Consider the following 26,587-nt stretch of genomic DNA (forward strand, 5'->3'; position numbering starts at 1 on the left):
TCTGGGCCTGAATCTACCTTGTTATAGGCTGAACCCCGACAGCTGGCTTGTATAAACTCCTGGAGTGAATAGTGTTCGTCTCATCTGTACCATATATATCCTAAGTTTAGGCATACTTTAGATGATTTCATGATGATTTCATGGTGAATTTCGATAAAATTCAGTGAGTTTTGATGAGATGAGATGGGAGGAGTAATACCGAGATCCGGGATCTGTGCCTCTTATCTCATACCTCATTTCGTCTCATCTCACTAGTCTGATGTTAATTGAATCTCATCGTATATTTAGCTCGCCCAAAGGCCTAATTATGCTTCTTTCTTCCCGTTGATCTTCTTTTTCAGCTTCTGTATGCTCCTCACGCTCTTTTTCAGCACAAACGTAGCATATTCTCCGTGACCCTCCATATCTCTCGATGCCCTCTTCTTGATGTCTATATACTCATTTATTTCATCTGCAGTCTCTCCTATTGAGATGAAAATACCGACACGCCGAAATAAGATCGCATTGAGGATGATGCGACACATTCGGCCGTTCCCATCCTGAAATGGATGAATCTCAACAGAGCGAAGTGAGTATTTGGCTGCGAGTGAGAATGGATCCAGAATCTCCTTTCCATTGATGTCATTTTTGAGATTCGCGCACATTTCGGCCATTTTTGCAGGCACATATTGCGGCATTACGAACATCGTGTTCCCGGCGCCCACAGGAACATCTCGATATTTTCCTGCGTATCTCTCATAGGGTACTTCCGGATGCTCGGCACCCGGATCGATGATCGAAACCCCTTTGCAAAGAATCTCATGCGTTTTCTTGATGAGATCCTCTGTGAGGGCTTCTTTATGAACCCGGAACCTCTCCAGTATGTATTTGAAGGCTCTCATGTGCTGGATGACTTCACGCCGGCCGCGAACAATATGGTTTCTCGACTTTCCACGTAAAGTGGGATCCGCCGCATATAGATCCAGTACCTTTTCATCGAATTCTGAATCGTCCTCATTGACTTCGAGTATGGAGTCGGGCTCATGTAGGGTCTTATAGCAGAGATATCGTGTGGCATCCCATCCTAGACCTGCTTGTTCAATGCGATTGCTGCCGTAAATCGAGTGAAAAAGAGATTCCATGACCTCTTTATGTATTATCTCCTGTTGCTCCGATGTATGATTCACCCTCAAGGAAGAAAGATAGCGTAACGCTTTTCCGAAGAGGGCTTCAGGGTTTTGATCGTCTTTGTAGGTACGGTACACACCATCGTAAACAAAGGATGGACGGCCTTTAGGACCGCTGGGGTCGAACTTGAGATTATTAAAATCCATGTTCGCCTGGAAAGCCGTGAAGTTGTGTGAAAAATGATGGTAGATGGAGGCAAAGCAGGATTGAGACAGAAGCTGAGGTGTGCGTCGCTGTTCAACTGAAAATATTATGAAGCAAGGCTGTAAATAATGTGGCTGTCTGTTGTTCTTTCATGAGTCACGACCTCATTCGCAGAGTTTAGAATAGCCTTTTTATCAGGAGTGTGGCCATACACAGCTCGAGAAAGCTTATACTACTCGCATTTCTTAGTAATTGATGAACTTAGACTAAAGAAGCCTAAAGTTTAGATGACTTTAGATGAGACTTATGGTAATAGACCCTCAAGTTAGTAAAATTGTAGAGCCGCGAGAAGCTAAGGTAGCGGCGAGTGAAGCTTTGGTCTAGATAGGTGATCGCATGTTGCTTTAATATCATCATTGACATTCAATCAGCCTTCAATAAAATGCGACTAGCGTCTGAAATTTCAGAAGTTATCCAAGAACAATGTGGTACGTCGTACGGTGCTATAACGATATTTTGCTTACCGATATATGTCCAGTGTCCTGAAAGGGATGGCACTGGATGGAAGATGAGATGTGACATGTCTGTATTCTGAGCTTTACCAACAGCTCCTCTTTTCATTCAGATATTTCTTCTGAGATCAACATAGACCAAGTATTTGTCGTCGTTCTCTCAGCGGTATGGGGACAGTTTGCGACTCATGCATATGTAAAAGCCCATTTGCTCTGTCGCTCCGTACAACTTCTCCCTCAGATGGCTCTGCAATTCTTCAAAAGTGCTAAATTGAATCATATCAAACAAACGACCTTGTAGAGTATAGTAGGTTCGATATGGTAGCATATGGATGCAGCATGCCTTTATGCAGAGCACAGACATCGCCAAAGTCTGCACACCCTCAGGTCGTGGCTCATCTCGGGTCGCGACTGCCGACAGCATCAAATTGTTTGCTTCCGGTTTGAGGCCTGTACAGCTTTTACAAAACGGAAGTAACATCAAACCCGGAAGAGATCTCGGCGATGTCCAATAAAACATGACAAACATCCCGCGTGCGACCTTCAAGACCCTCATCCTAGAACCGCATGATATTTTAGTACCATTTTTATCGACATGTATAAGCATCCACTTTCTTCTCCTGCAAAGAAATCCACACGCTTCAAAAACATAATTCTTTACAGCAATCTTCTATTCAGTATGGGCAACGGACAAAGTGTCTCTATCCGCGACTGTCTCGATGCTGTCTGTGCAAACCGCAGCTCCTGCGTCACATACCCGAGTGATCCGCTCTTCGCCTAGTGGACGAAGCCGTTCAACCTCGAGTTCCCAGTGATTCCAGCTGCCGTGATTCGCCCTCAGAATGTCATCGAAGTTTCCGAGACCGTCAAGTGTGCAAAACAAAGTGGTCTCAAAGTGCAGGCAAAGTCTGGAGGCCACTCCTACGGGTAGGCTATCTCTCTGAACGTGTAGGCCAAAGCTGACTGAATAGCAACTATGGCCTTGGCGGTGACAATGGCGCCGTGTCGATCGACCTTGTCAACCTCAAGGACTTTGAGATGGACAACAAAACTTGGCTGGCATCGTTTGGAGCAGGCACCAACCTTGGCGAGCTAGACAAGAATCTTCATACGTTCGGAGGACGAGCCATTGCCCATGGTACTTGTCCAAGTGTTGGCACCGGCGGCCACTTGACAGTAGTAGGTATCCTTCAAACAGTGTCTGCTTTTCGCTCATAACTCAAGGGCGGCCTTGGACCGATATCTCGAATGTGGGGAAGTGCTCTCGATCACGTTGTCGAAATGGAGGTCGTAGCAGCCGACGGCACGATTTACCTTGCCAGTCAAGACGAAACACCCGATCTTTTCTGGGCAATGCGCGGCGCTGGAGCAAGTTTCGGTATCGTGACCAGATTCGTGGTCAAGACTCGCCCGGAACCCGGCAATGTTGTCCAATACAGTTACAGCCTTACTCTCAACTCGCAGAACGAAACGGCCAACTTATACAAGGAATGGCAGGCGTTAGTTGGAGATCCAACTATGGACCGACGCTTCGCAAGTCTCTTCATCGTTCAACCTCTGGGAGCCCTCATTACAGGAACATTCTTTGGCTCGGAGGCCGAGTACCAGGCGTCGGGAATCCCTGCTCGTCTTCCTGGTGCCAGCAAGGGTGCAGTGTGGCTTACAAACTGGATGGGTCATTTGCTTCATGAGGCTGAAGCCGCTGGCTGCACCTTGGCCAGCATTCCGACTGCGTTCTACTCAAAGTCCTTGTCGCTCAATGAACAAGATCTTCTGAATGACACAGCAATCACGGACTTGTTTCAATACCTTGAGGATTCTCGCAGCAAATCGACACCATTCACAGTCATCTTCAATACCGAAGGCGGCGCCATGATGGATACACCTGTCAATGCAACAGCATACCCACACCGCAAAAGTGTCATCATGTACCAATCCTACGGCGTCGGAGTGGGTAAAGTATCCGCAGCGACTCGGAAGCTCTTGGACGGGATTCACGAGCGGATCCAACGGTCGGCTCCGGGTGCACGCTCCACTTATGCCGGGTACATCGATGCATGGCTTGACCGAAAGGCGGCGCAGAAGCTCTACTGGGCGGACAATCTCCCCCGGCTTCAGCAGATAAAGAAGAAGTGGGATCCGGAGCAGGGTTTTAGAAATCCGCAGAGCGTTGAGCCGGCTGAATAGAGCGGAATTGCATGAACTGTCATTCTGTCACTAAAGCTTGTCCTACAAATGAGGAATTGACTTGTGAGTTGCCGGCCCTGAAGATCCGACGTATGCCGTAGAGGGGCCGATAGAGACCGGGTTTTAGTGTTACAAAGATTGGTTTACTGTATGACAGATGGACAGATAGGGTAGATGTATCAATTGCTTCACTGATGTTTCCACTTCTTATACTCGCGAGCTGCTCGATCACATTAGAGTTCTTGTTGATACAGGGATTCTTTATTATTGCATCTACCCTAAGGTTAAAGACGGGTTAACATAACTTCTGTCACATGACGCCTACGTCGGCACTTCTAATTCCTCATGGAACCTCAGCTAGCTAGTATTGTCACTCACTCAATGCACTATATTACTTAGTTATCTGCGTGCCACACCTAAACACTTCCTTGGCACACCCCCTCTTTATATCTTTAGTTTTTACTAGTATTGCTTCTTGCACTCCTTGGCCGTTAGCATGGCATCCCGTCGTTCTGCCGCGGCCTGCCTCGCGTGCCATCAGCGTACGTAATTGAAGGTTTGAACCTCGCTCAAGTGGCACATTTACTGATTCCACCCTTTGGATTTTAAGGCAAGACAAAGTGTGACTTTGTGATTCGTGGTCCGCCTTGTTCGGCATGTACAGCAGACGCTCGTCCCGCAAGCGCCTGCGTCCAACGTCCGAATAAACGGTATCGACGCCAAAATGATGCTCGCCAGAACGTGGCCGAGCGTCATTATCGTGAAGACCACGTTTCACCAGCAGTAGCAGCAGCGGGCGAACCCTACAACAGCCAGGTGTCTCCTCCACAGAGCAGTGCGTCCAGCTCGCGTGCCGCCCAGCCCGTTCGTATCGGTAAGCTCGCTCGCTGTGTAGCAACAGAAGAATACTGATTTCCAGCGTAAGATTTCTCCAGCGATTCAGCTGTCATCATATCCCTCACCGCAAAAGATGCTGCGGGATTCCCTTGCGAAGTCGACTTCAGGCATAACCTGGACGCTCGTCATGCTCTTGATTCAGCCGATCAGGCGTACTTGGAGGCCAAGGGTGTCTTTGCTTTGCCAGTAACTGACATCTGCGACAAGCTTATCAAGGGCTTCTTCTCACACGTTCATCCATGGTTTCCCGTCATTGACGCCACAGACTTCCTCACCAAGTATGCTAACGGCGGCCCTACAAACGTTGACTTGGTGCTCCTATGGGCTGTCCTCATGGCTGGCTCGGAGGTATGGTCCTTGTTTGCTCATCAGTCCCTTACATCCGACGTCCCTGTACACTGACTGGACATGACGACAGTCTGCTGAACCCGACTTGGCCACCCTGGCCGGCTTCACCGATAGGCTTCATATGGCTGATGCCTTCTACGTACGTGCAAAGGTAAATGCCCTTCGATGCTTGCCCACTGAATGCCTCATTAACAGCATTATGGATATTGTATGACATGAACGAACTTGAAAACAAAGAGATATGCACCCAAGTTATGTTGCTTTTCTCACGGTATCACAAGAATTTCCCGAAAAGATGGCATGCAGTCGGGGTTGCGAGATGGCTCTGCCAATTCCCAACCAATTCTGCTGTCCGCCCTCAGCGAAATGAGTCCGCCACCAAAAAGGCTCTGCAATTGCGAAGATGGCATTGCTGCCTGGCCAGCGATGCATGGGAAGCAATCGCTTCTGGATGCCCACTAAAGATTACACGGTCTGAAAGCCAAGTGCCTGCCCTCTCAGTGGAAGACATCCTAGGAGACCTCAACCATCTGGATCCGTTTATTCGTCAGCAGTTCATTTCTGACAACATTGAACGACTCATACAATACGCGGTTTCGTACTCCAAGTCGGTGTCTGTCCTGCGTGACGCTCTGCACAAGACCAACGGGCCCGATAGCGATGTTCCGAGCACGGCTGAAATCGATGCGTGGGTAAGAGACTTGATGGTAATCGAGCAAGACATTGTCGGCGATATGGCACAGGACACCCGTTCATCGGATGAATGTCTGCGGCTTACTGCCTACCGTTTCCAGATTCATCATGGGTGAGCGACACGTTTCCCATACCATCAAGAGCACTCCTGGTTAACGTACCTCTAGCGCCACGCACATTGCCCTCCTACGACCATACCTCTTTGTAACGCCATCTGGCCTAGCGGCCCAAGAGAAATCTAAGTGGGAATACAAGATGAAACAGGACATGACTGCCACGGCTGGAAAAGTGATCTCCACCCTCGAAACAGTCATCGGGGCTCGTCTTCTTTCACATCTTGGTCATGGCCTGTAAGTAAACACCTTCCAAAGAATCCTGACGACGATCTGACTCTCGGCTAGCACATGTGTAATTGTTCCGGTGGCCCAATATTGCCTTGTTCAGCTCGCTTCTCAGGAAGAAGATGAACGCAAGATTGCTCAACACAGATTCGACTCGTGCATGATCATCATTGACGAACTGCGCAAGATTGACGGTCATGCACTTACTTTGTCTAACTTACTCAAGGCTGCGCGTGACAACCTCGTTCTCAACGCTAGACAGGAATCGAACGCCCCTGATATATCAGTCATGTTCTCAGGACAAGATCGACCGTGTATGGACTTTAGCAATGTAGCTTTGGAGGATTGGGACACAGCTATGACGACAGTGTTCTGGAACGGCTTCTCCCCACTCGAATCAACATGATGCGGGCTTACCTTGCTGCCTTTCTACGTTCTAGAATGACTCAAGCACGAACTTCGAGGTACTGAGTGACGCTCGCACACATCTATTTGGTTGCCGGTGCATTCAGCGGCGCAGTCGCCGTGACACCAGCATCTACAGGCAGGATGACGCCAGTTACCCATCTCGCCGTAGGACCAGCTACATATCTCACAGCATCGCCAACATCCCACCCGTTACCTTCGATCCCGAGCATGTTATTACTCTTCCTCGCCTCACGCATCTCTGTCGTCATTTCTATGTTGGGATTGGCGTATGTTAGAGGTGTGTAAACCGACCCTATCGTTCTGAGTCAGAGAATGTTGCATCGTGGCCAACGACATGGAGCTTACCAGGGGCAACACAATTCACACGGATGCCTTGTTTGCCATATTCAAGGGCCATAGTCTTGGTCAGGTTGACAATGGCGCCTTTGTTCGTAGCGTAGGCCAACAGCTTTGGGGCGGCAGCACCCAGTCCCGCGACACTGCTGAGATTCACAATGCTGCCTTTCGAAACCTCATCATTCTTGAGCATCTCTGGAATTGCGAATCTGGCCATCAAGATCATGCTTTCCAGGTTGACTGAGAACGCATGACGCCATCTGTCCATATCGACTTCGGTCACATTTCCAGGCGGTCCTGGAATTCCGACATTGTTGACCAGGATATCCAGGCGTCCGAATGTCGAGATGGCTTGATCAACTATCTTCTTGCACTCTGCCTCTTTGGAAACATCAGCGACGATACTGACGGCGCTGCCGAAACCTTCGGCTCTGATCATCTCTACGGTCTTGTCCGCCCACGCTTGATTGAGATCAACGCAAACGACAGAGCATCCATCTTCGGCGAGGAGGATGGCCGCAGCCCTGCCGTTACCGATGCCTTCTCCTACACACCCAGCTCCAGTAACTATGGCGACTTTCCCCTTGAGGGAGCGGCTGCTGCGCACGACGAAGTGGGGTTCAGACATTTTGGGTAGAGTAAGGACAATGGTCTGTAGGAAAGTGTGAGAATGTCCCTGCACGTTGGGGGCTTGGTGCTGTGGATGGATTCCCTCTTCGGGTGCGAAGCAGAGAGCTCATATAACAATCGCTCCAGGTTGATGAGTTAGCGCTCGGGCTATTAGCTAGTGAGGATCTATATGCCACGGTTAGTTTTCACTTTGTGACCACGAAGTGAAAGGCCACTAAGTGAAAGCCATGCCTGCTGTATACATGCCATTACTGGTATACACAATGCTTCTAATTTGTGCCGCGGGTGTCTTGTAATCTGAGCGCCGGATATCTGGGAGTATCTTTTCGATCCTAGAGCTATTGCCTACCTGCCTAACATGAAACACCACGGCCGCGGTGATGACCATCGACGCAAAAGTCTACGTAGTGCCGCAGCTAGCGCAGCCGTGGCTGTCAATGTCCGTCGGGCCGCGGGTTACAGGGATTAGTAGCGGACAGCCTCATGTATACTATGTGACCTATGATACAATCTTTCAATCTATACGTACAAGGTTATAATAATGTGAACTTCAGAAACAGACATTCTTATAAGGATAAAGTCTTTATCTCTATGACAGCATCTCCCAAGCTCTCTTCAATTTTATACACACTCTAAATACCTAAGGAATTCTCAGAAAGCATCAGCACTCATGGCCCCAGTCACAGGAAGTTGCTGGTGTAAGGCCGTCAAGTACGAGTTCGATTATGAGCCCACAGAGAAGGTAAGTTACTTCTCCGGCCACTCTCATCTCTCTTGAGCAATGAGGCCCGACCTGGATGATACTTATCTCGTGTATCTAGATCATCTGCTACTGCAACACCTGCCAGAAAATCCACTCGGCGCCCTTCGCCGTAAACATGATGGTCCCCGCTACAGAAGTCAAGATCATCGCAGGGGAAGACCATCTACAGAGATACAAAGGCACTCACGTCCTCGGCATGCCAGTCACCACTGTCTTTTGCAAGAACTGTGGCAGCACTATGCACAAGATTGTCGAACTGGAAGGGTACAGTCACAACTTTGCCATTCCGTCGGCGACTCTGGATACCGTTGGGGATACCTTGGGCTCGGATGTGATTGGGCCTGCGCAGGAAGCGTTCTTGTCTCATAAGCCTAAATGGATGCCCGAGTTCCCAGGGTTGGAATATGCCTCTGCAGGTGGTTCCAAGTGAAGGTTAAGGTAGTTTTTATAGGCAGATTGCTTCAGGACTGGGTGTAAATGTAATCAACTTGTCAATAATCTGGCCAAGACTGTCGTGCTACTGCGTAACCCTCAAGTGTGTACCAGTCGTGATTGGGTTGCGTGATATGTATGTATGGACTGCGGAAATGTGAAGTGTACTTGTTAATGAAAACGGGATCAGATACCTAAACACTTCTGAAACGAAATGTTCAGCATTGAGCAGAATTACTAAGTGTGACGGACTTTGTTTTGAGCCCGCAGAGCTTCAAGACTGGGCACACGAATTGGATTGCCATGATACATTGATATGCAATTCACAGACGATGAAGCTCCAGTTCACGAGCTTATACAAGACCAACTCGCTCTTGAAAGCTTTTACATACATAGTATCTACTTATTCATCTAATGACCAATGAGCACTTGCTATCATCCAACTCATGGCCGATATTTCACCCAACACCACAAGCGTGATCATGAAAGATCCACCTCTGGCTTTCTGGCTTTGATCTCCAACTCAACGCCATCTGGGAAAACGGCGACGTCTTCCTTTGCTCCAAAGTAAGGCTTGGGCGTGGTAGGGAGCTTTCGCCAGTCGTACTTGAGGATCAGAAGGGCAGTGGCAACCTTCATTTCGTCATGGGCGAAGAAGCGTCTGCGATGCAAACAAATAGGTCAGCAATTGGATCTCAAATTGTGGAGTTAATAAGTGAAGGGAGTAGTACCCAGGACAAGCATGTTTCCCCAGTCCAAAAGTCTGGCTCTCCAGGCCCGCAGCAACAAAGAGGAGACCCTTGGGGTCATCAGACGTCTCACGCCTCTTGACCCATCTGTACGGGTCAAATTCTCCTTGTTTGTCGATGCGGATGAGGGGCATGAGAAAGAATCGACGACCTTTGGGGATCGTGAGGCCGTCGTGGAATACCAAGTCCTTCTCGGCGTATCGACGCACAGTGGTCAGGGGACCGCGGATATATGTCTGAGTCTCCTTGAAGAAAGCATCCATGAGGTCCATCTTGGCAAGAGTTTGTCGGGTCCATCCCATTTCGGTCACCAGAGAAATGACCTCTTTACGGAGGATGTCAATCCATTCGGGGTGTTCGCAAAGCTCCCACATGACTCCGCCGAGTTGCTGCGAGTATCATCGTTAGAAAAAAAAAAAAAAAAGAATGTTGGGGTTTGGAGATACTTACTGTGCTGGTATTGTGAAGAGCGGCCATAGTGAACGCCAACTGGCCGGCGGTCTGATCGTAATCCTTGACTCCCAAGCTGTTGGTCACGTCCACATGCCATGCCACAGAGTCACCAAACTTGGCCATCTTTTTGCCAGACGCTATCGCCGTCCTCGCCTCCTGTTCACGCCGTCGCACCTCGTGGCCCATGATTTCCTCCGCACGCTTCAGCTGCTTACGGAGCTGCTGGGGCAGAGGTAAGAACCAGTGGACGATGGGCCAGAGCGCAGTAGGGAATGCTCGAATCTCACTACCGGCAGCAAAGACGGCGCCAGCATGTCTTGTGTGGATGTCGATCAGTTCCGGGTCGCGGCATAGTTTCTCGCCCACCATGATACGAAGAGTATTCTGAGCGACGATCTGCATCGCTGCCCCTCGGATGGAGATTGTCTGCCATTCTCCTCCCCGTGTCTGCTCACCGAATAGATCCTCAATGACTGAGAGGGTCTCTTCCACGATTCCCTTTGTAAGTTGGTTCAGAGAAAGTGAAAGCTTGGTGCGAACGACAGTCGGGAGGACTCGATCGTGGTCGTGCTGCAGTTGAAACGCTTTGAAGCCGGGGAGTGACCATGGGAGGTCGGCAGTAACAGACTTTGTGAAATGAGCATTTTCTGCGATGCGCACTTCTTCAGCATATTTTTGGGGGAGAATCAGTTTGGGGCCGGTGTAGCTGGCGATTTGAAACGGTGAATCCGGGCATAGCTGAGCTCCTTTGACGAGAGTTTCCTTTGGGAAGTTGATCCAGCTCTCCTCCGGTGTCTTTCCATCCAGAGAAATGAGTGGATATCCAGGGAAAAGCCTCTCTTTGCGAACCCAGTCGTACGCATATATCGCTAACGGGATGGCTGCAATGATTGTGAGTACTTGGGCGGCGATTGGAACACCCTGCAGCAGGGAGAGGGCGTAGCTGAGAGACGCCATGACGATGTAAGTTGATGCAACATTATGAGTGTCTTTCGTAGGTGTAGAATATATGTATGTACGAAGCGTGCAGCCATGTCTGTTGTAATCCTACATCGTTCTGCGGCTGCCTTGTCAAAACATCACTGAAGATGCCTTCAGAATAGTAGTAAGTATCTCGGGCCGCGGCCCGAGTATGCGCATGAGATAGATCTGCAATCTAAATCCACCTGAGTTACCACCATTGCGAGGTTTTACGGATACGATGACCTCCGAGAATGTAACGTCTATCCTGATCATCTCGTTGGCTCTATTCCCGCGGTCGATTGATCTGAGAGCCGCGGCAGTGGACTTCCTGAAACCTGACTTCGACAACGGCTCCGTGGAGAATCAACTAAGGACATCGAGTCCGGTGGCAGCGCTCGGACCTCTTCGAGCAGCCGCGGGGTCCTTGAGGGAGGTGAAGTCATGATGGATTCGCTCACTCACTCTCGCGATTTATTGCTCTCTTGCGCCTCGAGAAACCAAGTTCTGTAAGCCGGAATAAGCTCTCAGCCACAAGTCGCAACTGCAAATAGCGCCTCGAGAAAGATCTAGTTGAGCTATTCCTGGCAACAAGAGAAGACCCGACAATCTGTAAACACCTTGCCTAAGCGTCAAACGATTGTCAGCGAAGCAACAATGCCGAGAAACCACACAGGCAAGCCCGCAGGCCTACTGGCACCGCAATATGTGACTGGTGTATACATACCATGTACGGCCCTCATCCTAGGCACAGTCTTCTTCAAGCCTCAATGGCTACCTCTAGCATTAGCAGTCTGCGCAGCTCTCGGGGGTTACCAATATTTGAACAATCGTAAGACTCTGTGACATGACGATGTCTCAACGGACACTGACCTTCTCATAGAAACGAACAAGGTCCTTGACCCGGTCAACTTTAAAGAATTTCCTCTTATCAAGAAGGACGTCCTCTCTCACAATACTGCCATCTACCGCTTTGGCCTTCCCACCCCAAACTCGATCCTCGGGTTGCCCATCGGCCAGCACATCTCCATTGCCGCAAACCTCGATGTGAAGGACCCAAAGACCGGGGAGGTCAAGACCAAGGAGGTCGTTCGCTCATACACGCCAATCTCCTCCGATTTTGATCCCGGCTACTTTGACCTTCTTGTCAAGACCTATCCGAACGGTAACATCAGCAGACATCTCGCTACGCTCAAGATTGGTGGCACGATAAAGGTCAAGGGCCCAAAGGGCACCATGGTCTACACGCCTAACATGGTCAGAGGGTTTGGCATGATCGCTGGTGGTACTGGCATCACTCCAATGCTGCAGATAATCAAGGCTATTGTGCGCGGGAGAAAGAGCGGTGATAGGACGGAGGTAGATCTGATCTTTGCTAACGTCAACCCAGAGGACATTCTGTTGAAAGAAGACATAGATAGGCTTGCAAGAGAGGATGATAAATTGAGGGTGTACTATGTGCTCAACAATCCTCCGGAGAGATGGGACGGTGGCGTCGGATTTGTCACGCCCGATATGATCAAGGTAAGAATGAATATTCAAAATAGAAAGACGACCCTTGGAATAACAATGTTTTCACTAGGAACGTTTCCCAGCACCTGCTTCTGATATCAAGATTCTCCTCTGTGGCCCGCCACCAATGGTCAGCGCAATGAAGAAGGCGACCGAATCACTGGGCTATCAGAAGGCAAGGCCAGTGAGCAAGCTGGAGGACCAAGTCTTCAGCTTCTAGTCGAGAGCTGCTTGATCACATTGGAGTTCTTGGTAATGAGATTGACCCACTTCGGCTTCTAGTTAAGTTAGTGCATCATTTCCCCGCGTATCTACCTAGATCTTCTGGTGGCGTAAACTAGTGGGAGACTTCTTCAAAATCCGGGGTAACATCACTTCACATTCAACACAATGACAGTCAAGTTCCCGACTCTCAATCAAGGCCGTGAGTGGCCGGATCTTCCATAGAACATATAGCAGAAGCCCAATCCTTATCTACGATACTTATCATATCAAAAGTCCCATGTCAACATACCATTCCATCACTGATAAAACCCCCTTGTCAAAAACGCCCTATTCCCACAGTTAACCCTTCTAGCCTCCCCCCTCCTTGACCCCGCATCATCTTGACACTTACCGCGTGAGCACGACGGGTACGGCCAGACACGGCATTTGTGTAGACCCGCTTGGACACAACAAAGGGCGTTGTGACAGTTTGATAACAAAACCCGGCCTGTTTCTGTTTTGTCTTTATTGCAATTACAAGATTCTTACAGCAACCATCTCGTAGACACCTTCTTATCTGATTGGTGTTGATCATTGACTGGGATACTGAGGTAAGTAAGTATTGGAGGTAGTGGGTGAGGCTCGGCATTTGTTTATGCTTTGGGGTGACACTTACACCGCCATCATGCATCATTGAGCCTCATCACCACTTCATGAAAATACATTCAGATACTAACCCAGCGATAGAACACTTTTCATCATGGCTGTCCTTCATAAATCCAGATTAGCCGCTCAAGGCCTCTCAAAATGTCGTCCAGCACAGCTTCAGTCCTCAGTGAGGAGATACAGCTCTGCAGCAATCTCATCACTTTCTCAACGAGATGGAAAAATTCCCTCTCTGTCTCTATCTGCCAGCCACTCAAAAGCATCAACAGCTCTTCACACACCTTCACCAACAGCAGTTATGAACCGTTCTTACTCAACAGCAAGTGAGGATATGTATACCGCATCATTTGCCTTCTTCGAGGCTATCTGGGATGCCGGTATCACCCATTGTTTTGTCAACTTGGGTACCGATCACCCTAGTATCATTGAGGCTATGGTAAAGGGACAGAGGGAGAAGAAAGGCAAATTCCCAAAGATCATCACATGTCCCAATGAGGTATGCCAAATCCATGAACGCTTTTGGGCAAAACTGACATAATCAGATGGTGGCCATGTCAATGGCTGATGGTTACGCTCGATTGACAGGCAAACCCCAGTGTGTAATCGTCCACGTTGACGTTGGAACTCAAGGCCTCGGAGCAGCCGTCCACAACGCTTCTACAGGCCGCGCCCCCGTGTTAGTATTCGCAGGTCTATCACCATTCACACAAGAAGGCGAACACCGCGGAAGTCGCACAGAGTACATCCACTGGATTCAAGATGTACCAGACCAGAAACAAATTATCTCTCAGTACTGCCGATACACAGGCGAGATCAAGACAGGAGCTAACGTCAAGCAAATGGTTAACCGCGCTCTGCAATTCGCTACTTCAGATCCCCAAGGTCCTGTGTACCTTTGCAGTGCACGTGAGATTCTCGAAGCTGATCTCAAGCCTTATTCGCTGAAGCAAGAACATTGGGAGTCGGTTGAGCTTGGTGGTCTTCCTACAAGTGCTGTTGATAAGATCGCTGAGGCTTTGGCTGGCGCAAAGGCTCCTTTATTGGTTACAGGATATAGTGGACGAAACCACAAGGTTCCGGCTGCGCTTGTTGAATTAGCGGATAAGGTTAAGGGTCTGCGAGTCTTGGATACTGGTGGCTGTGACATGTGCTTCCCCGCTGACCATCCCGCTTGGATTGGATTGAAGTTTGGTGTTGACGATGCTGTTGAGTCTGCTGATACTATTGTTGTTCTGGACTGCGACGTACCCTGGGTTCAGACCCGCTGCAAGCCTCGTGAGGACGCAAAGATCTTCCACATTGATGTTGATCCCCTGAAGCAGCAGATGCCAACTCACTATATCCAAGCCGATGCACGCTACAAGGCCGATGGCCTCACCTCAATCCAACAAATTACTGAAGCGCTTAACAAGAAGGAATTCGCCAGCAAACTCGAAGTCAACGCCGCAGAGACAGAGAAGCAACGTGCTGAAGTCCACGAAAACAAGCTCGCTAGCATCGCCAAGGCCGCTGAGCCTCTCGCAGACGATACCTTCGGCACTGGCCATCTTAGCAAGAAGCTTCGTGATTTATGCCCTGAAGACACAATCTGGGCTATTGAAGCTGTCACCAACACTGGTTTCGTACACGACAACATCCAGCCCACTATTCCCGGATCTTGGATTAACTGTGGAGGCGGTGGTCTCGGCTGGTCGGGTGGTGGTGCCTTGGGTATCAAGCTCGCGACAGACGCTGAGAACGGCGGCACGAACAAGGGCAAGTTTGTTGTGCAGATTGTGGGAGATGGAACGTATCTCTTCACAGTCCCTGGAAGTGTGTACTGGATCTCAAGGCGATACAAGATTCCTGTTTTGACTATTGTGCTCAACAACAAGGGTAAGTCACCTAACCTCGATCAAACTGGCCCTTTGCTAATGCATCACAGGATGGAACGCTCCTCGTAGATCTTTACTATTGGTCCACCCCGACGGTCTTGGCTCAAAGGCCACAAACGAAGAGATCAACATTTCTTTCGATCCCGTACCTGACTACGCTGGTATCGCCAAGGCTGCTGCAGGTGGAGATATTCACGCTGCTAGAGTTGACAAGGCTTCGGATCTAGAGAGCGTGTTGAAGGAGGCTATTGCCAAGGTGCAGGCGGGTCAAACGGCTGTGGTTGATTGCAAGGTTGCACCGGACTGTTAAATGCATATGAAATGATGGGATGATAATGTCGAGGTTTGGGATGGGCTTAGATCTAGGGGCTGAAATGCCGGGATTTGTTTAGACAGGTAGCATTGATAGGTGCATTAAGAGCAATGGTTTGGTCGTTTGACTTATGAAGGGCTGCTCTCATGTTGATACGGTTCTTCTTTGGGTTCAGTCAAGGGGTTTTGCCTTTTACGGGATCGTGATTCTTTGAGACAAGGGTGATGGTGTTTGTTGCGACTCAATCAACAAGCCCCAGAATTGAAGGCTAACATGCATAAGTTTTCAATGCCAGGATGTAGCCACTGGTCACTCCTGTCGAACGGTTCATCATGAAAATACCCGTCACTAGAAGAACGAGGCAAAGCGAGGCTGTGAAAAGGTATAGCGAGTATCCTTCTGAGAAATGTTTACCATGGTATCGTGCCCCTCGCTGGTAGCAGCTATGCAATACCATTCATCTTGAGTCCTCATCTCCCTATTCCTTCTTACTAATAACAAGAGTACGGGGACTTCTACTCTCCCGCGGAGGTGCTTCAGGGTCTACCTTATAATCGTAGAAAGAGCCATGAGATGGGCAGGCTGTAAATCATCAGCTTCACTTCGCTTCTCATTTACATCAACGTATCCTACCCAACTCATCATCTTTCAGTGATCCCACATCACGATAGAACCGGTCGGTCTCGCGCCTGTTTGGGCCACCAATACCACCGCTGCTTTCGGTTGCAATGCAGATAATTTCCTTCGCCCACGCAACGGGTCAGACTCTTGTCGCACGATTCAATGTCGTTTGGTGAAACGGATCGTCTATCGCACAGAACCAATGGTGCATTCTCTATGGTTCACATGATGGGACGCCAAACAAGGAAAATTACATGGTACGATCAACAATGATATGGGGTGTAGTTCATCGGAGTCTTCAGGTCCTCGTCTCATACAGTGATGTTTATAACCCTATTCCGAACCAGACAGTATCTTTGCTCGCAGACATGAGCAACGATGTGAAGATGCTAGGGCGTATGAATATCTACTTCAATAGAATTAGACTTTGGACAATCTCCTTATTAATGTCGTTTGTTCTAATCTTTTGGGTACGCATGGTCAGATTTCTGCGTCTCCATCATCTTGGTATATCCAGTGGCGACTACCTCTACTCCTCTTTGAGTTAACTCTTGATTCTCGTTGACAGGGCGAATATCTCCTGGTCCAATATCCAGGTAGAATTTGATGGAATAAGGGGACGTATCAGAAAGCACCTCAAGCAAGTGAGAGAATCCGCAAAGGGCTCTGAGTCTGAAGCAACCTAGTACTCATATTCAGCACCTTACAAGGGGCCTATATCCATACCAAAGTCGCAAAATTGCCTTTTAGCAACATAAATCTCTGCAGTATCCTCAGTCCTTCGGATGAGAAGCAATGAGCTGAACAAAATTCGTCAGGAACTGGACCCCATCGCAACACATCAAAGTACAATCTCCTAGCGCTGACTGGTATGAGAGACCGGGGGAAGGTACAGATCCCCTTCACTAAGGTTACGCATGAATTCAAAAAGGATGCTGGGATTATTATGTGGGTTTAGAGTGAAGGTGATCTTTCACTGGTGCAGGATTTCACCAACATCGCAAGACTAGTTGATTTCCCAGTTCATTAGCAACTTCTGATCTAAGCATATCACTGGCGAGGCAGTGGCTATAGAACTCAAGTCAGTGCTTCTTGACCCTTTGCCAGCGTGGTTTTAACCAGCAACAGGTAAGCATTGGCTCATGGTGCTTGACAGCGTTAAAGGTGACTATCATGTGTAGGAAAGCATATGTTCAGCCCAATGGAGTCCGTCCTTATCACTCCTCAAAATGAGAAATTCGAGTTCTAGATGCATCAAACACCGTGAGAGCTTCTCCGTCTGCTGTAGGCAACAACTCTCTCAGTCAACATCATCCAACGTGGAAACTATTCGCAAAGGAAGAGTTGGTAAGGCGATGGAAACCCTCCTCTCAGTATCTCCAATTGACAGAATCCAATTAGTGGGAATTTATCGGATTCGTCGTCTTATGCAAGAGGAATTTCTGCCGCAGAGACCCGGAATGCTTTCCGGCTCTTCTTCCAAGCCTTGCCAAGGCAAATTCACTATCATATTGGCCGGCCTGTAAGAAGTATATCCAAAACTGTGTCTGAGTGTTATATAATGTTCAAAAGCTCGAACCAAACGAGTTGCCGTAGGGCTTCTAGATAGGGGAGGTAAGAAAACTCAAGACCCCAATCCTGAGAAATAGAAATATTTAGGTAACTCTAACTTAAGTTTAGGTGCTTCTTTACTCTATTTTAGTATCCCCGTCAAGCTTCAAGTTTCCTGGCTCTCTACAGACGGAGCATTTGTCAGGTATTGTCGAATCTCACATGATAGGCATTCCGTAGGCTGACCGTTTGTTGCTAAGTGAGGTATTCCAGATATTTTACAGAAACTGCTTCAGCTGTCGAAGGTGGCAAGTTGCTTGAAACAGTATTTATGTTTTTTGGAACATGAGATACTCTTATCTACGCTACGCTTTGCTAAACAGCAGGAAGTTTTTTTGCATCAAGTCTTAAGGTGGTAGAGGAGTGTAGGGTATGTAAGTGTGCATCTTCCAGGTATTCGGAGCCTTACTTTATGAACATATTACAATTGAATATAAAAAAATATGTAGAAAGTCTTGCTATGTCTTTGCTGGGGCTAATTCTTAATACTGTTTCTCTTTGTATGAGCCTAATCTTTGCAACGGGACGTGCCGAAGTTGTTTCCGCGGCGTTTATTTGTCCAGGACAGGCAAGTGATTCGTCGTATCGCCACGAGAACTCTTGAATGATAGCCATTATTCGTTATTGATTGTGTGATTTGAAAGAGAAAAGAGAAATCGTGGCAAGGGCGCGTAACTGATGGAGTTTCTGATATTTCTCATGCAGTATAGGTCAGCAGGCTTAAAGCCCAGATCCGGGGTGGCCGTGTTTAGACGCCGGGAAAAACATCAGACGACGCCTAAATGATGCCTTGGCAGGGAAGATCATTATCTCATTGCGGCTCTTATGCTCTGCTGATCATGCAGTAGTTTAACCCAGAGGCCGTTTGGTCTAGATCCTCAGCGGGTGGATAGTATATCCGTATGCGTAAACACACCCCGTATTTACTGCAATGTTGCCAGGGATAACACGATAAATACGCTGCTTTCATAACCGGAGCCTACCGTCGTCACCATTCATCCATCTCGGAGGCTAAATCTGAGTGAATGTCCTGGCATGGACGTAATTTGACAAGATTGGTACCGTTGCATTCCACTTTCAAGACTAGAAGGTGATTGGTTTTTCGATGCTAAGTACCTAGGTAAAAAAGAAGACGCGAAAAATAATTATGGGAATTGATCACGATAGGCATTTGCTGATCTACTGAGTCAAGTCAAATCTCATCTTATTTCTCCCCCGCACCACGTGCTCGTGACATGAAAAAAGAAGCTCGGGAGGAAGGTGCGGCTAGTTGCTGCTGGTGCAGGCGCAGGCAGGTGCAGGCGCAACCGGGTGCAAGTGCAATCCCTGTACAGTACCTTCACGGGTTAGGTTGGGCAGCCGCCGACAGATACATTCAGTATTGCCTACCTTACCTTCCATGGCACAGTCAACAAAAGCAAACAAATCACTTGATTTACTCCGTAGATGCATTCTCTTTTCTAATCCTTGATCTGATTTCCTTTAGAGTTCTTTATCGCAGGCTCTTCCTGGCGAGCTCAAGTCTCACGACCGCGACTCATCTCGGACAATTCATCTCATTTCATTTTCTCTTCATCTTGTTCTTGTCCTTCATTTGACCTAAAACAACGCCACGCTAAAGTAGTCGGTCCGGCTCTTGTATCATCAGGCTTTCGCTCGCTCGCTCGCTTCCTCTCGACCGTTACGATCTCCTACTGAACTCGATAAACTATAAAGGCTCGACTCGACGCCCTCACCTCACGGGACCCTCCACTCTGCGACTACTGCACCTACCTTACGCCTCCAGGGTCCCACGTCGAGATCTTATGTACCTTAGGCCCCGCCACTCCACTTCGGTATTCTCGTCCCACTACAGGTCGCAACTTTGCGCTGGTATTGGATTGGATTGGATTGTCATTTATTTACCTACGCCCGACTCAACCCAAAGCAACAACAAAAACAGGCCTAGCCCGTGATACGAAAACCTGATCTAACAATTTATTCTTCACTCTCCTTCACTACGTCTCGATTCACGAGAGATCATGAAAGGCGTCGAGCCGGATCTTGCCCAGCGCCTTAAGAGACTGAGACGCGTCAATAGCTCTGTGTCTTGACCACCGACCAAGCTTTCACACATAATTTGCCTTTTCAAGCCATGTCTTATCAAACGGCTGTTACTACCGAGGCTCAGGCCGGCACAATTCCACTGCGACATCCCGATACCACGACTGATCGACCGCCGCCTCCTCCCCCGGTGCCCTCTTCCGATCCTCATTTGATCGCCGACGACCCCTCCGCACCGAAAGCCTCTGCCGATCATGGCCTCTTCGAGATGTCACCAGCAGAAGCACTCGCTTTGCTGAGCGCTGGCGTCGAGCTTCTTGTCAGGATAACGGGCGATGTACCGCCGACACCGCCGCCAAAATCTCCTACCGTGCCGCACATGAGTGGCATGCAAGCTGAGAAGGAGAATATCGTGCGGTCATACTCGGATAAGAATCTGGTGAAATTAAGGAAACAGGCCGAGCTTGAGGCCAAGAGATTGGCTGCCAAAGATAAGCCTGAGCCTGTGCATGACAATCAACCAGAGTCGGGGGATATTGATGGTGTGCGGCTGAAGCCTCACCCAGGTCTCATGTCGCCGCCACCTCAATCAGAGCCTTATGTTGTCGTGGGAGCCGATTCCCAGCCTGTCAACTTGCAACACAGCGCTATAACACGCAAGTTCTACAGCAAGAATGAGCCTCCGATCACTATCAACCAGTATCTTCAGCGACTACACCAATTCTGTCCCATGAGTACCGCAGTATACCTCGCGACATCACTATATATACACCGATTAGCCGTTGAGGAGCGAGCTATCCCTGTCACCCGGCGCAACGCACATCGTTTAGTCCTGGCTGGTCTTAGAGTTGCCATGAAAGCTCTTGAAGATCTATCTTATCCCCATGCCAAGATGGCTAAGGTGGGTGGCGTCAGTGAAGCAGAACTGGCTAGGTTGGAGATAAGCTTCTGTTTCCTGGTTGGATTCGAACTAGTTGTTGGTGAGGCTCGACTACGGAAACACTACGAGCGATTGAGAGATCGCACTTCGCACCACGGCTTCGATAATGCGGATGTTCCTATATTAAACCTCAAGCCTCGGCCACGCGGCGGAGTTCAGCCAGCAGCATAGACAAATGGCTCACCTACTTGCCCTACTTATCTACATTTCACGCATCATGGTTTGGGACATTTGAGAGCATGGAATCTGCATGCCATTTTGTTTTTGCTTTTGGGGCGCCGTACTTTATGGTGTTTGGCACGAGCATTGTACATGACTTTTTACCTTGCACATAGTCTAGGCGTCGCATTATGGGATGAGAGGCATATATGTTGGAGTGTATCATGAATTTATATCCAGACTTGTCAGCATATTCCCGTCGGTTGCTTTCATCATTCCCACGTGTTCATGCGATGTGGCTACCACGATCTACGAAACCAAGGGAACTACTTGACTCGTAATCAGGGTCTTGACTCTTCACGAGGGGCCCATCAAGACCCGCTGTGATGGACCCATCATGGCTTTTCGAATTGGAATGTTCCAAGAATCCACATAACTCCGTATAGCCGTCGTGTAAATGGAACGTAGTATTTGAGCGAGTCAGAACTCCATGAACAACATTGATGGATCCACTGGGGATCAAATGCGTCTACTTTCTAAGTCTGGATAGCTTCATGATGGACTTTGGCAATAGCACACCGATACACTGTCTGCAGGATTCACTGCTCCCAGATTTGACCTATCATCGTGAAGCTAGTGATCCTGATTGTCCATGTGTTGCATTTCCATGTTCGTTTCTGCCGCAGATAACCGCTTACCCCATCTTACAACACCGCATCCTTATCCATCATCGTCATCTCGCCTCACTTCTGTCCAGTCACTCATCAACAACTCTGGGATTTGAAGCAGCGTTCATGTCGAAATGGGCGCCAAGACATCTGAAGACGATCACTCTGGAGGAAATGGTACATCTCATAGCCTTTGATACACATAAAAACTTGACTTACACGTGCCAGGCCAAGGACCACTCTCATCCAAGCCATCCTCTGCAGGCGGAGAGCCACGCGGTGTTCATCTCGCCCGCGATGGCGACGGTAGTCTGGGAGGCGACGGGGGCGACGACGGCGACGATGATGATAAGAACAACGCTCCCGCCGGACCGCTAACCGACGGTGCTGGTAAGAAGAAGAAAAAGAGAAAGCCGAAGAAGAAGAAGAAGGCTCCTACACAGCAATCTTCACCTCCTAGAGTCCCACTGAGTGATCTCTTCAGAGAGTTTCCCGCTGGTGAAATTCAGGATTACAACACTGCTCGTACCACTGCTGAGGAAGTTCGCTTCATGGGTCGTCGACAACTCGAGGACCCGGAGTTTCTGAACGATTATCGAAAGGCTGCTGAAGTTCATCGTCAGGTCCGACAGTGGACGCAGGATAATGTCAAGCCGGGTGATAAGCTCATTGATGTTGCTAATGGTATTGAGGACGGCGTGCGTGCGTTGTTGGGGAATCAGGGTATTGAACCTGGTGATAACCTCAAGTCTGGAATGGGGTTCCCAACGGGTCTTTGTTTGAACCATGAAACTGCGCATTATACGCCTAATCCTGGCCAGAAGGATGTCGTGCTGAAGTATGAGGATGTTATGAAGGTTGATTTCGGCGTGCAGATCAATGGCTGGATCGTCGACAGTGCGTTCACCATGTCATTTGATCCTACCTACGATAATCTTCTGAATGCCGTCAAGGATGCGACCAACAGCGGCATCAAGGTAAGTCTTTCACTTTCTCACAGATGACATGTCTGACATTTGTAGGCCTCTGGCATCGACGTTCGTATCTGCGACGTCAGCGCCGCAATCCAAGAAGCAATGGAAAGTTACGAGGTCGAAATCAACGGAAAGACATACCCCGTGAAGCCCGTCCGCAACATCTCAGCGCACAACATCAAGCACTACCAGATCCACGGTGGAAAGTCGATCCCGTTCATCAAGAACAATGATCAGACTAAAATGGAGGAAGGTGAAGTGTTTGCCATCGAGACGTTTGGTACAACCGGTACTGGACGGCTTTACGACGATGTAAGTGCACATGTCAATAAGTGAGTTGGGTTGTTGCTGATGAGAATAGGTGGGCAGATATGGCTATGGTTTGCACCATGATGCACCGAGACATGTGAATTTACCTTTTGCGTCGGCGAATAGACTTTATAAAGTCATTCGCGAGCAGTTTGGGACTATTGTCTTTTGCCGTCGATATCTTGAGCGTTTAGGCCAAGAGCGATATCTCGCTGGTGTAAGTGCTATGACCGCATGTGAGGGGGGAGATTACTGATAAGTATTATTAGCTGAACTCTTTGGTGTCGAATGGTATTCTTGAGGCGTATGAGCCGCTTGCTGATATTAAGGGTTCTTACTCGGCGCAGTTCGAGCATGTAAGTTGATGTGTGAGTGAAGATATGAGATGGATGCTAATTGTCGTAGACTATTCTGCTTCGAGAGTCGCATAAGGAGGTCATTAGTCGTGGAAGTGACTACTAAATTGAGAATGATTCAATATTTGCGAAATTAGGGATGGGAAGGTTCAACATGACATCGGAATGGATTCAACACCATTTCCTCCCACTGAGCAGTAGTCCCAACACCACTGCACACAGCAACAATCTGGCTTCAACACGCTTGCCTGAGTTTACATTCGTATGATAGTCTAGTCTATCACTATATTTATTAAAACTATTCACAATTACATATTCACGTCGGTACATGACCTGTGCTGGACTCTTGGCATCGTCGGTGATTTCCCAAAACGTACTCTATCAAACATGCTATCATCTCGCCATACCAACAAGTAGATCAACAGTGAGTCACTGGAGAGACTATCTCAGACATACATACATAGAGGTACATCAGCCACTTAAACCTCGCCATATGCCCGCACCAGGAGCGGACTGGCAATGGGTGGTGCCTTGAGAAACAGGGTGTCATGAGGCCCTATCGGCTAATGTCTCGATCGGCACATCATGAGCGGGGTTTGAGAAGCGAAACGAAACTCCCTTAGTGTAGGACATTTTTTTAGGCAGACAAGGCAATCGGACAATGGAGAGATTTCCAATTGAGATGCCACTGATTTGCCTTCCTATACCAGAACAACAATTCATGCTACTCCGTATACCTTTGGGCAATAACGCAAGATCCAAAATACGTCCCCAACCCGCATCTAACTAGCCCTCATCCTTGCAAAATATCTCGATTCCTCAGCGAACTCGAATGAAGCTTCACCAAAGTCCCAAAACGACCCCATCTTTCGATTCTTGGTGTTTGTGGGTCCCCACTCCTCCACGTCTAGGGGCAAAAAAAGAACTTTGGTTGGGAACTATCCTTGTTCTGATTCACGATGTATGCATGCGCGATCCTTCGGTGTTTTGAGGTTCCCTTTAATTTTTACACTTTGATTCCGAGGAGTGCAATATCGTGATGTGCGTTGAAAGTCGGTTGATTTATAATTTCAGTGAGGGAGATCGTGATGTCTTGGTGTGCAGCCTATTTGTTCTACTTACACTGAGCTCACACACCCTCAGTCCTAGGGTCATGAGACAGACAGGTTTTTCTGTTCTTGCACATTTGATGTGAAATGTCTTGTACCTGCTTTAGTGTCTCACCTTTCTCAAGCCATTGACCCATCTCAGTGTAAACATTCACAGTAATGCAAGTAGGAACCAAAGTATTCGAAAAACAAAACCCATTCTGAGTTCCTTTTTTTTCCTCTTGCTGTTTTGTGTCTTGTATCTAACTAAGTGTTCTGTAATCCTTGAAATCGGCTCACTGCCTCGCTCGCTGGTATCCCAAATCCCAATATCAAACTCCCATAAATGTATACAGAATAATTCCCAGATCCCAAATCTAATCGCTAAATATCATTGGCTTCAAAAATAAAACTCCATGTAAAACAGATCAAAGTGATACAAGACCAAATCCTTCAACTATATAGTTTACTCATATCGGTACACTCCTGGCTCGTACATCTCAGACGGCCGTCTGCTGCCAGCGCCGATTGTGAGTCGTCGCTTGGGCTGCATGCGCTCGCGGAGACGCTCGCGCTGAGCCTCTTCTTCCTTCTTCTCCTCGCGACGGGCAAGGCGGCGTGCCTTGTCCTCACGACGCTCCTCCTCAAAGCTCAAGCGTCGAAGCTCATCAGCGAGAACTGCTTGGCTGTCGACGACTTCAACGGAGGGGCGCTTGTAGGTAGCAGAGCGCTTGGGAGGAGCAGGGGCAGGGGCGACAGGTCGAGAGGCAATCTTTGCGTTGGCCTCTGCGATGCGAGTGCGCAGACGAAGCTCAGCTTCCTCTCGGCGCTTCTCCTCGCGACGGCGTTGGCGACGCTCCTCCTCTTGGTCGGAGTGTCGAGAGCCGCTCGATGAGTGGCGGTGGTGCTTGGAGCGGTGGTGGTTGTCAACGACTTCGATCTGGACGCGGCGCTGGTCAGGTTGAAGAGTTCGCTCATCAACGATGACGGGGCGGCGCTTGTTAGGGTCCCGTGAAGAGTCGACGATGTATGTGTTTGAGATGGGTGATGCAGGGGCAGTGTGAGGGGCATTCCATTGCTGGGGAGGAGTGCGTGGTGTAGGGGGGTTATCGACCAAGACGATTCTCTCCTGGTGACGAGAGCTTGGTCGACGCTCACGGCGGTTCAGATCAAGAACCTTCTGGCCGTTGATGTAGACTCCAGACGATCGCTTCTTCTTGCTACCGTTGCTAGTGTATGAGCGGTCTGATTCATCTCCTGAGCGGTATGAGCCCGACGGTGTAGAAGGGGCAGGGCTATACTGGGGTGTAGGGGGGAGTTGAGTAGCATAGGGGTAGGAAGAAGCGTCGTAGGGAGCAGGAACGTATTGGACTGGGTGCTCGAATAGAAAGTTGCTGGCGCAGACTTGTCCATGGCGAGAGTTTGCGCAGAGCGTAGGTTGTGACCACTGCTCGCGACGTCCATCGGGGTGGACGTATGTGTAGATGTTTGTAGTGCACATTGTGTCGGTGCTGAGAGGTTCTGAGCGGCTGCTGCGCTGTGGGGGGTCCTCTTGGATGATAACCGGAGGCAGACGATGTGTTCTTGATATGGTCTGCTCAGGTGGTGAAGGAGTGCTGCTTCGACGACGACGACGGTTATGGACGATGTTCTCAATGACAAGAGGTGACTGTTGAGAAGACAGTTTGAAAAGCGAGAGAGGAAAGATCAAGCTCTTATAGTAAGTGGTGTTTGTGTCAGATGAATTGAGTGTTTTGTTTGGTTGTTGAGAGAGTGGCAGATGGAGGCGGGTTATATAGAAATGAGGAAGGGTAGTTTGAAAGCTGTGTAAGCTAAGTAAGGTAGCTCCAAGTACCGAGTGACTTTGGTAGTAATTGGATGCCTGGCCTTGTAAAGTAAGTGTAAAATATGGGGTGTTGGTGCCTGGGGTTTAGTTTGTGAGAGTGTGTGCAGTAGTGCGATGTTGTTGGTGTAAGTGAGTGTGTGGTTCGCAAAGCGGTTCGAAGATATATACAAAGAGACTTGTACTTGTAAAACGGGTGGTGTTCCCTCCCAGAGGCTTGGTTCCTCTCTGTAAAGGCAGCCTTGAAGGTGGAGAAGGCCGTTTCTGCCTACCGTCCGTCTGCGGCCACTAAAAGTGATCCCTGTCTAGTCCTGGCCCCCAAGGAATATGCCCATGCCGATGACTCCCCCCTGGGTCATCTCAGC

At 48.8% G+C, this 26,587-nt stretch overlaps 11 protein-coding genes across 11 annotated transcripts; 7 read left to right on the top strand and 4 right to left on the bottom strand.

Moving 5' to 3' along the window:
- Positions 1 to 305: 305 nt before the first annotated feature.
- On the bottom strand, positions 306 to 1,313 carry J7337_002191 (uncharacterized protein; the record flags this gene model as incomplete). The annotated part of the gene is made up of 1 exon (XM_044819924.1): positions 306 to 1,313. The coding sequence occupies one exon, from the start codon at positions 1,311 to 1,313 to the stop codon at positions 306 to 308; it is 1,008 nt and encodes a 335-aa protein (XP_044684224.1).
- A 1,189-nt stretch (positions 1,314 to 2,502) lies between these two features.
- On the top strand, positions 2,503 to 4,010 carry J7337_002192 (uncharacterized protein; the record flags this gene model as incomplete). The annotated part of the gene is made up of 4 exons (XM_044819925.1): positions 2,503 to 2,547; positions 2,605 to 2,750; positions 2,795 to 3,002; positions 3,048 to 4,010. 4 exons carry the CDS (start codon positions 2,503 to 2,505, stop codon positions 4,008 to 4,010), a joined length of 1,362 nt encoding a protein of 453 aa, XP_044684225.1.
- Positions 4,011 to 4,506: 496 nt separating this feature from the next.
- On the top strand, positions 4,507 to 6,695 carry J7337_002193 (uncharacterized protein; the record flags this gene model as incomplete). The annotated part of the gene is made up of 7 exons (XM_044819926.1): positions 4,507 to 4,552; positions 4,675 to 4,884; positions 4,936 to 5,255; positions 5,326 to 5,406; positions 5,618 to 6,060; positions 6,116 to 6,298; positions 6,350 to 6,695. The coding sequence occupies 7 exons, from the start codon at positions 4,507 to 4,509 to the stop codon at positions 6,693 to 6,695; spliced, it is 1,629 nt and encodes a 542-aa protein (XP_044684226.1).
- Positions 6,696 to 6,777: 82 nt separating this feature from the next.
- On the bottom strand, positions 6,778 to 7,682 carry J7337_002194 (uncharacterized protein; the record flags this gene model as incomplete). The annotated part of the gene is made up of 2 exons (XM_044819927.1): positions 6,778 to 7,010; positions 7,064 to 7,682. 2 exons carry the CDS (start codon positions 7,680 to 7,682, stop codon positions 6,778 to 6,780), a joined length of 852 nt encoding a protein of 283 aa, XP_044684227.1.
- A 672-nt stretch (positions 7,683 to 8,354) lies between these two features.
- Positions 8,355 to 8,877, top strand: J7337_002195 (uncharacterized protein; the record flags this gene model as incomplete). Its single annotated transcript, XM_044819928.1, has 2 exons — positions 8,355 to 8,426; positions 8,506 to 8,877. 2 exons carry the CDS (start codon positions 8,355 to 8,357, stop codon positions 8,875 to 8,877), a joined length of 444 nt encoding a protein of 147 aa, XP_044684228.1.
- Positions 8,878 to 9,359: 482 nt separating this feature from the next.
- Positions 9,360 to 11,038, bottom strand: J7337_002196 (uncharacterized protein; the record flags this gene model as incomplete). Its single annotated transcript, XM_044819929.1, has 3 exons — positions 9,360 to 9,540; positions 9,611 to 10,017; positions 10,079 to 11,038. The coding sequence occupies 3 exons, from the start codon at positions 11,036 to 11,038 to the stop codon at positions 9,360 to 9,362; spliced, it is 1,548 nt and encodes a 515-aa protein (XP_044684229.1).
- Positions 11,039 to 11,698: 660 nt separating this feature from the next.
- CBR1_1 (NADH-cytochrome b5 reductase) lies at positions 11,699 to 12,773 on the top strand (the record flags this gene model as incomplete). The annotated part of the gene is made up of 3 exons (XM_044819930.1): positions 11,699 to 11,873; positions 11,925 to 12,565; positions 12,624 to 12,773. The coding sequence occupies 3 exons, from the start codon at positions 11,699 to 11,701 to the stop codon at positions 12,771 to 12,773; spliced, it is 966 nt and encodes a 321-aa protein (XP_044684230.1).
- A 948-nt stretch (positions 12,774 to 13,721) lies between these two features.
- Positions 13,722 to 15,607, top strand: J7337_002198 (uncharacterized protein; the record flags this gene model as incomplete). Its single annotated transcript, XM_044819931.1, has 3 exons — positions 13,722 to 13,919; positions 13,966 to 15,298; positions 15,348 to 15,607. 3 exons carry the CDS (start codon positions 13,722 to 13,724, stop codon positions 15,605 to 15,607), a joined length of 1,791 nt encoding a protein of 596 aa, XP_044684231.1.
- A 4,369-nt stretch (positions 15,608 to 19,976) lies between these two features.
- J7337_002199 (uncharacterized protein) lies at positions 19,977 to 20,996 on the top strand (the record flags this gene model as incomplete). Its single annotated transcript, XM_044819932.1, has 1 exon — positions 19,977 to 20,996. The coding sequence occupies one exon, from the start codon at positions 19,977 to 19,979 to the stop codon at positions 20,994 to 20,996; it is 1,020 nt and encodes a 339-aa protein (XP_044684232.1).
- A 790-nt stretch (positions 20,997 to 21,786) lies between these two features.
- J7337_002200 (uncharacterized protein) lies at positions 21,787 to 23,397 on the top strand (the record flags this gene model as incomplete). The annotated part of the gene is made up of 6 exons (XM_044819933.1): positions 21,787 to 21,829; positions 21,881 to 22,629; positions 22,675 to 22,938; positions 23,087 to 23,152; positions 23,205 to 23,291; positions 23,341 to 23,397. The coding sequence occupies 6 exons, from the start codon at positions 21,787 to 21,789 to the stop codon at positions 23,395 to 23,397; spliced, it is 1,266 nt and encodes a 421-aa protein (XP_044684233.1).
- Positions 23,398 to 24,845: 1,448 nt separating this feature from the next.
- On the bottom strand, positions 24,846 to 25,880 carry J7337_002201 (uncharacterized protein; the record flags this gene model as incomplete). Its single annotated transcript, XM_044819934.1, has 1 exon — positions 24,846 to 25,880. One exon carries the CDS (start codon positions 25,878 to 25,880, stop codon positions 24,846 to 24,848), a length of 1,035 nt encoding a protein of 344 aa, XP_044684234.1.
- Between the last annotated feature and the right edge of the window lie 707 nt (positions 25,881 to 26,587).

Source organism: Fusarium musae, chromosome 2 (genome assembly GCF_019915245.1).
Source record: "Fusarium musae strain F31 chromosome 2, whole genome shotgun sequence".
Lineage (NCBI taxonomy): Eukaryota > Fungi > Ascomycota > Sordariomycetes > Hypocreales > Nectriaceae > Fusarium > Fusarium musae.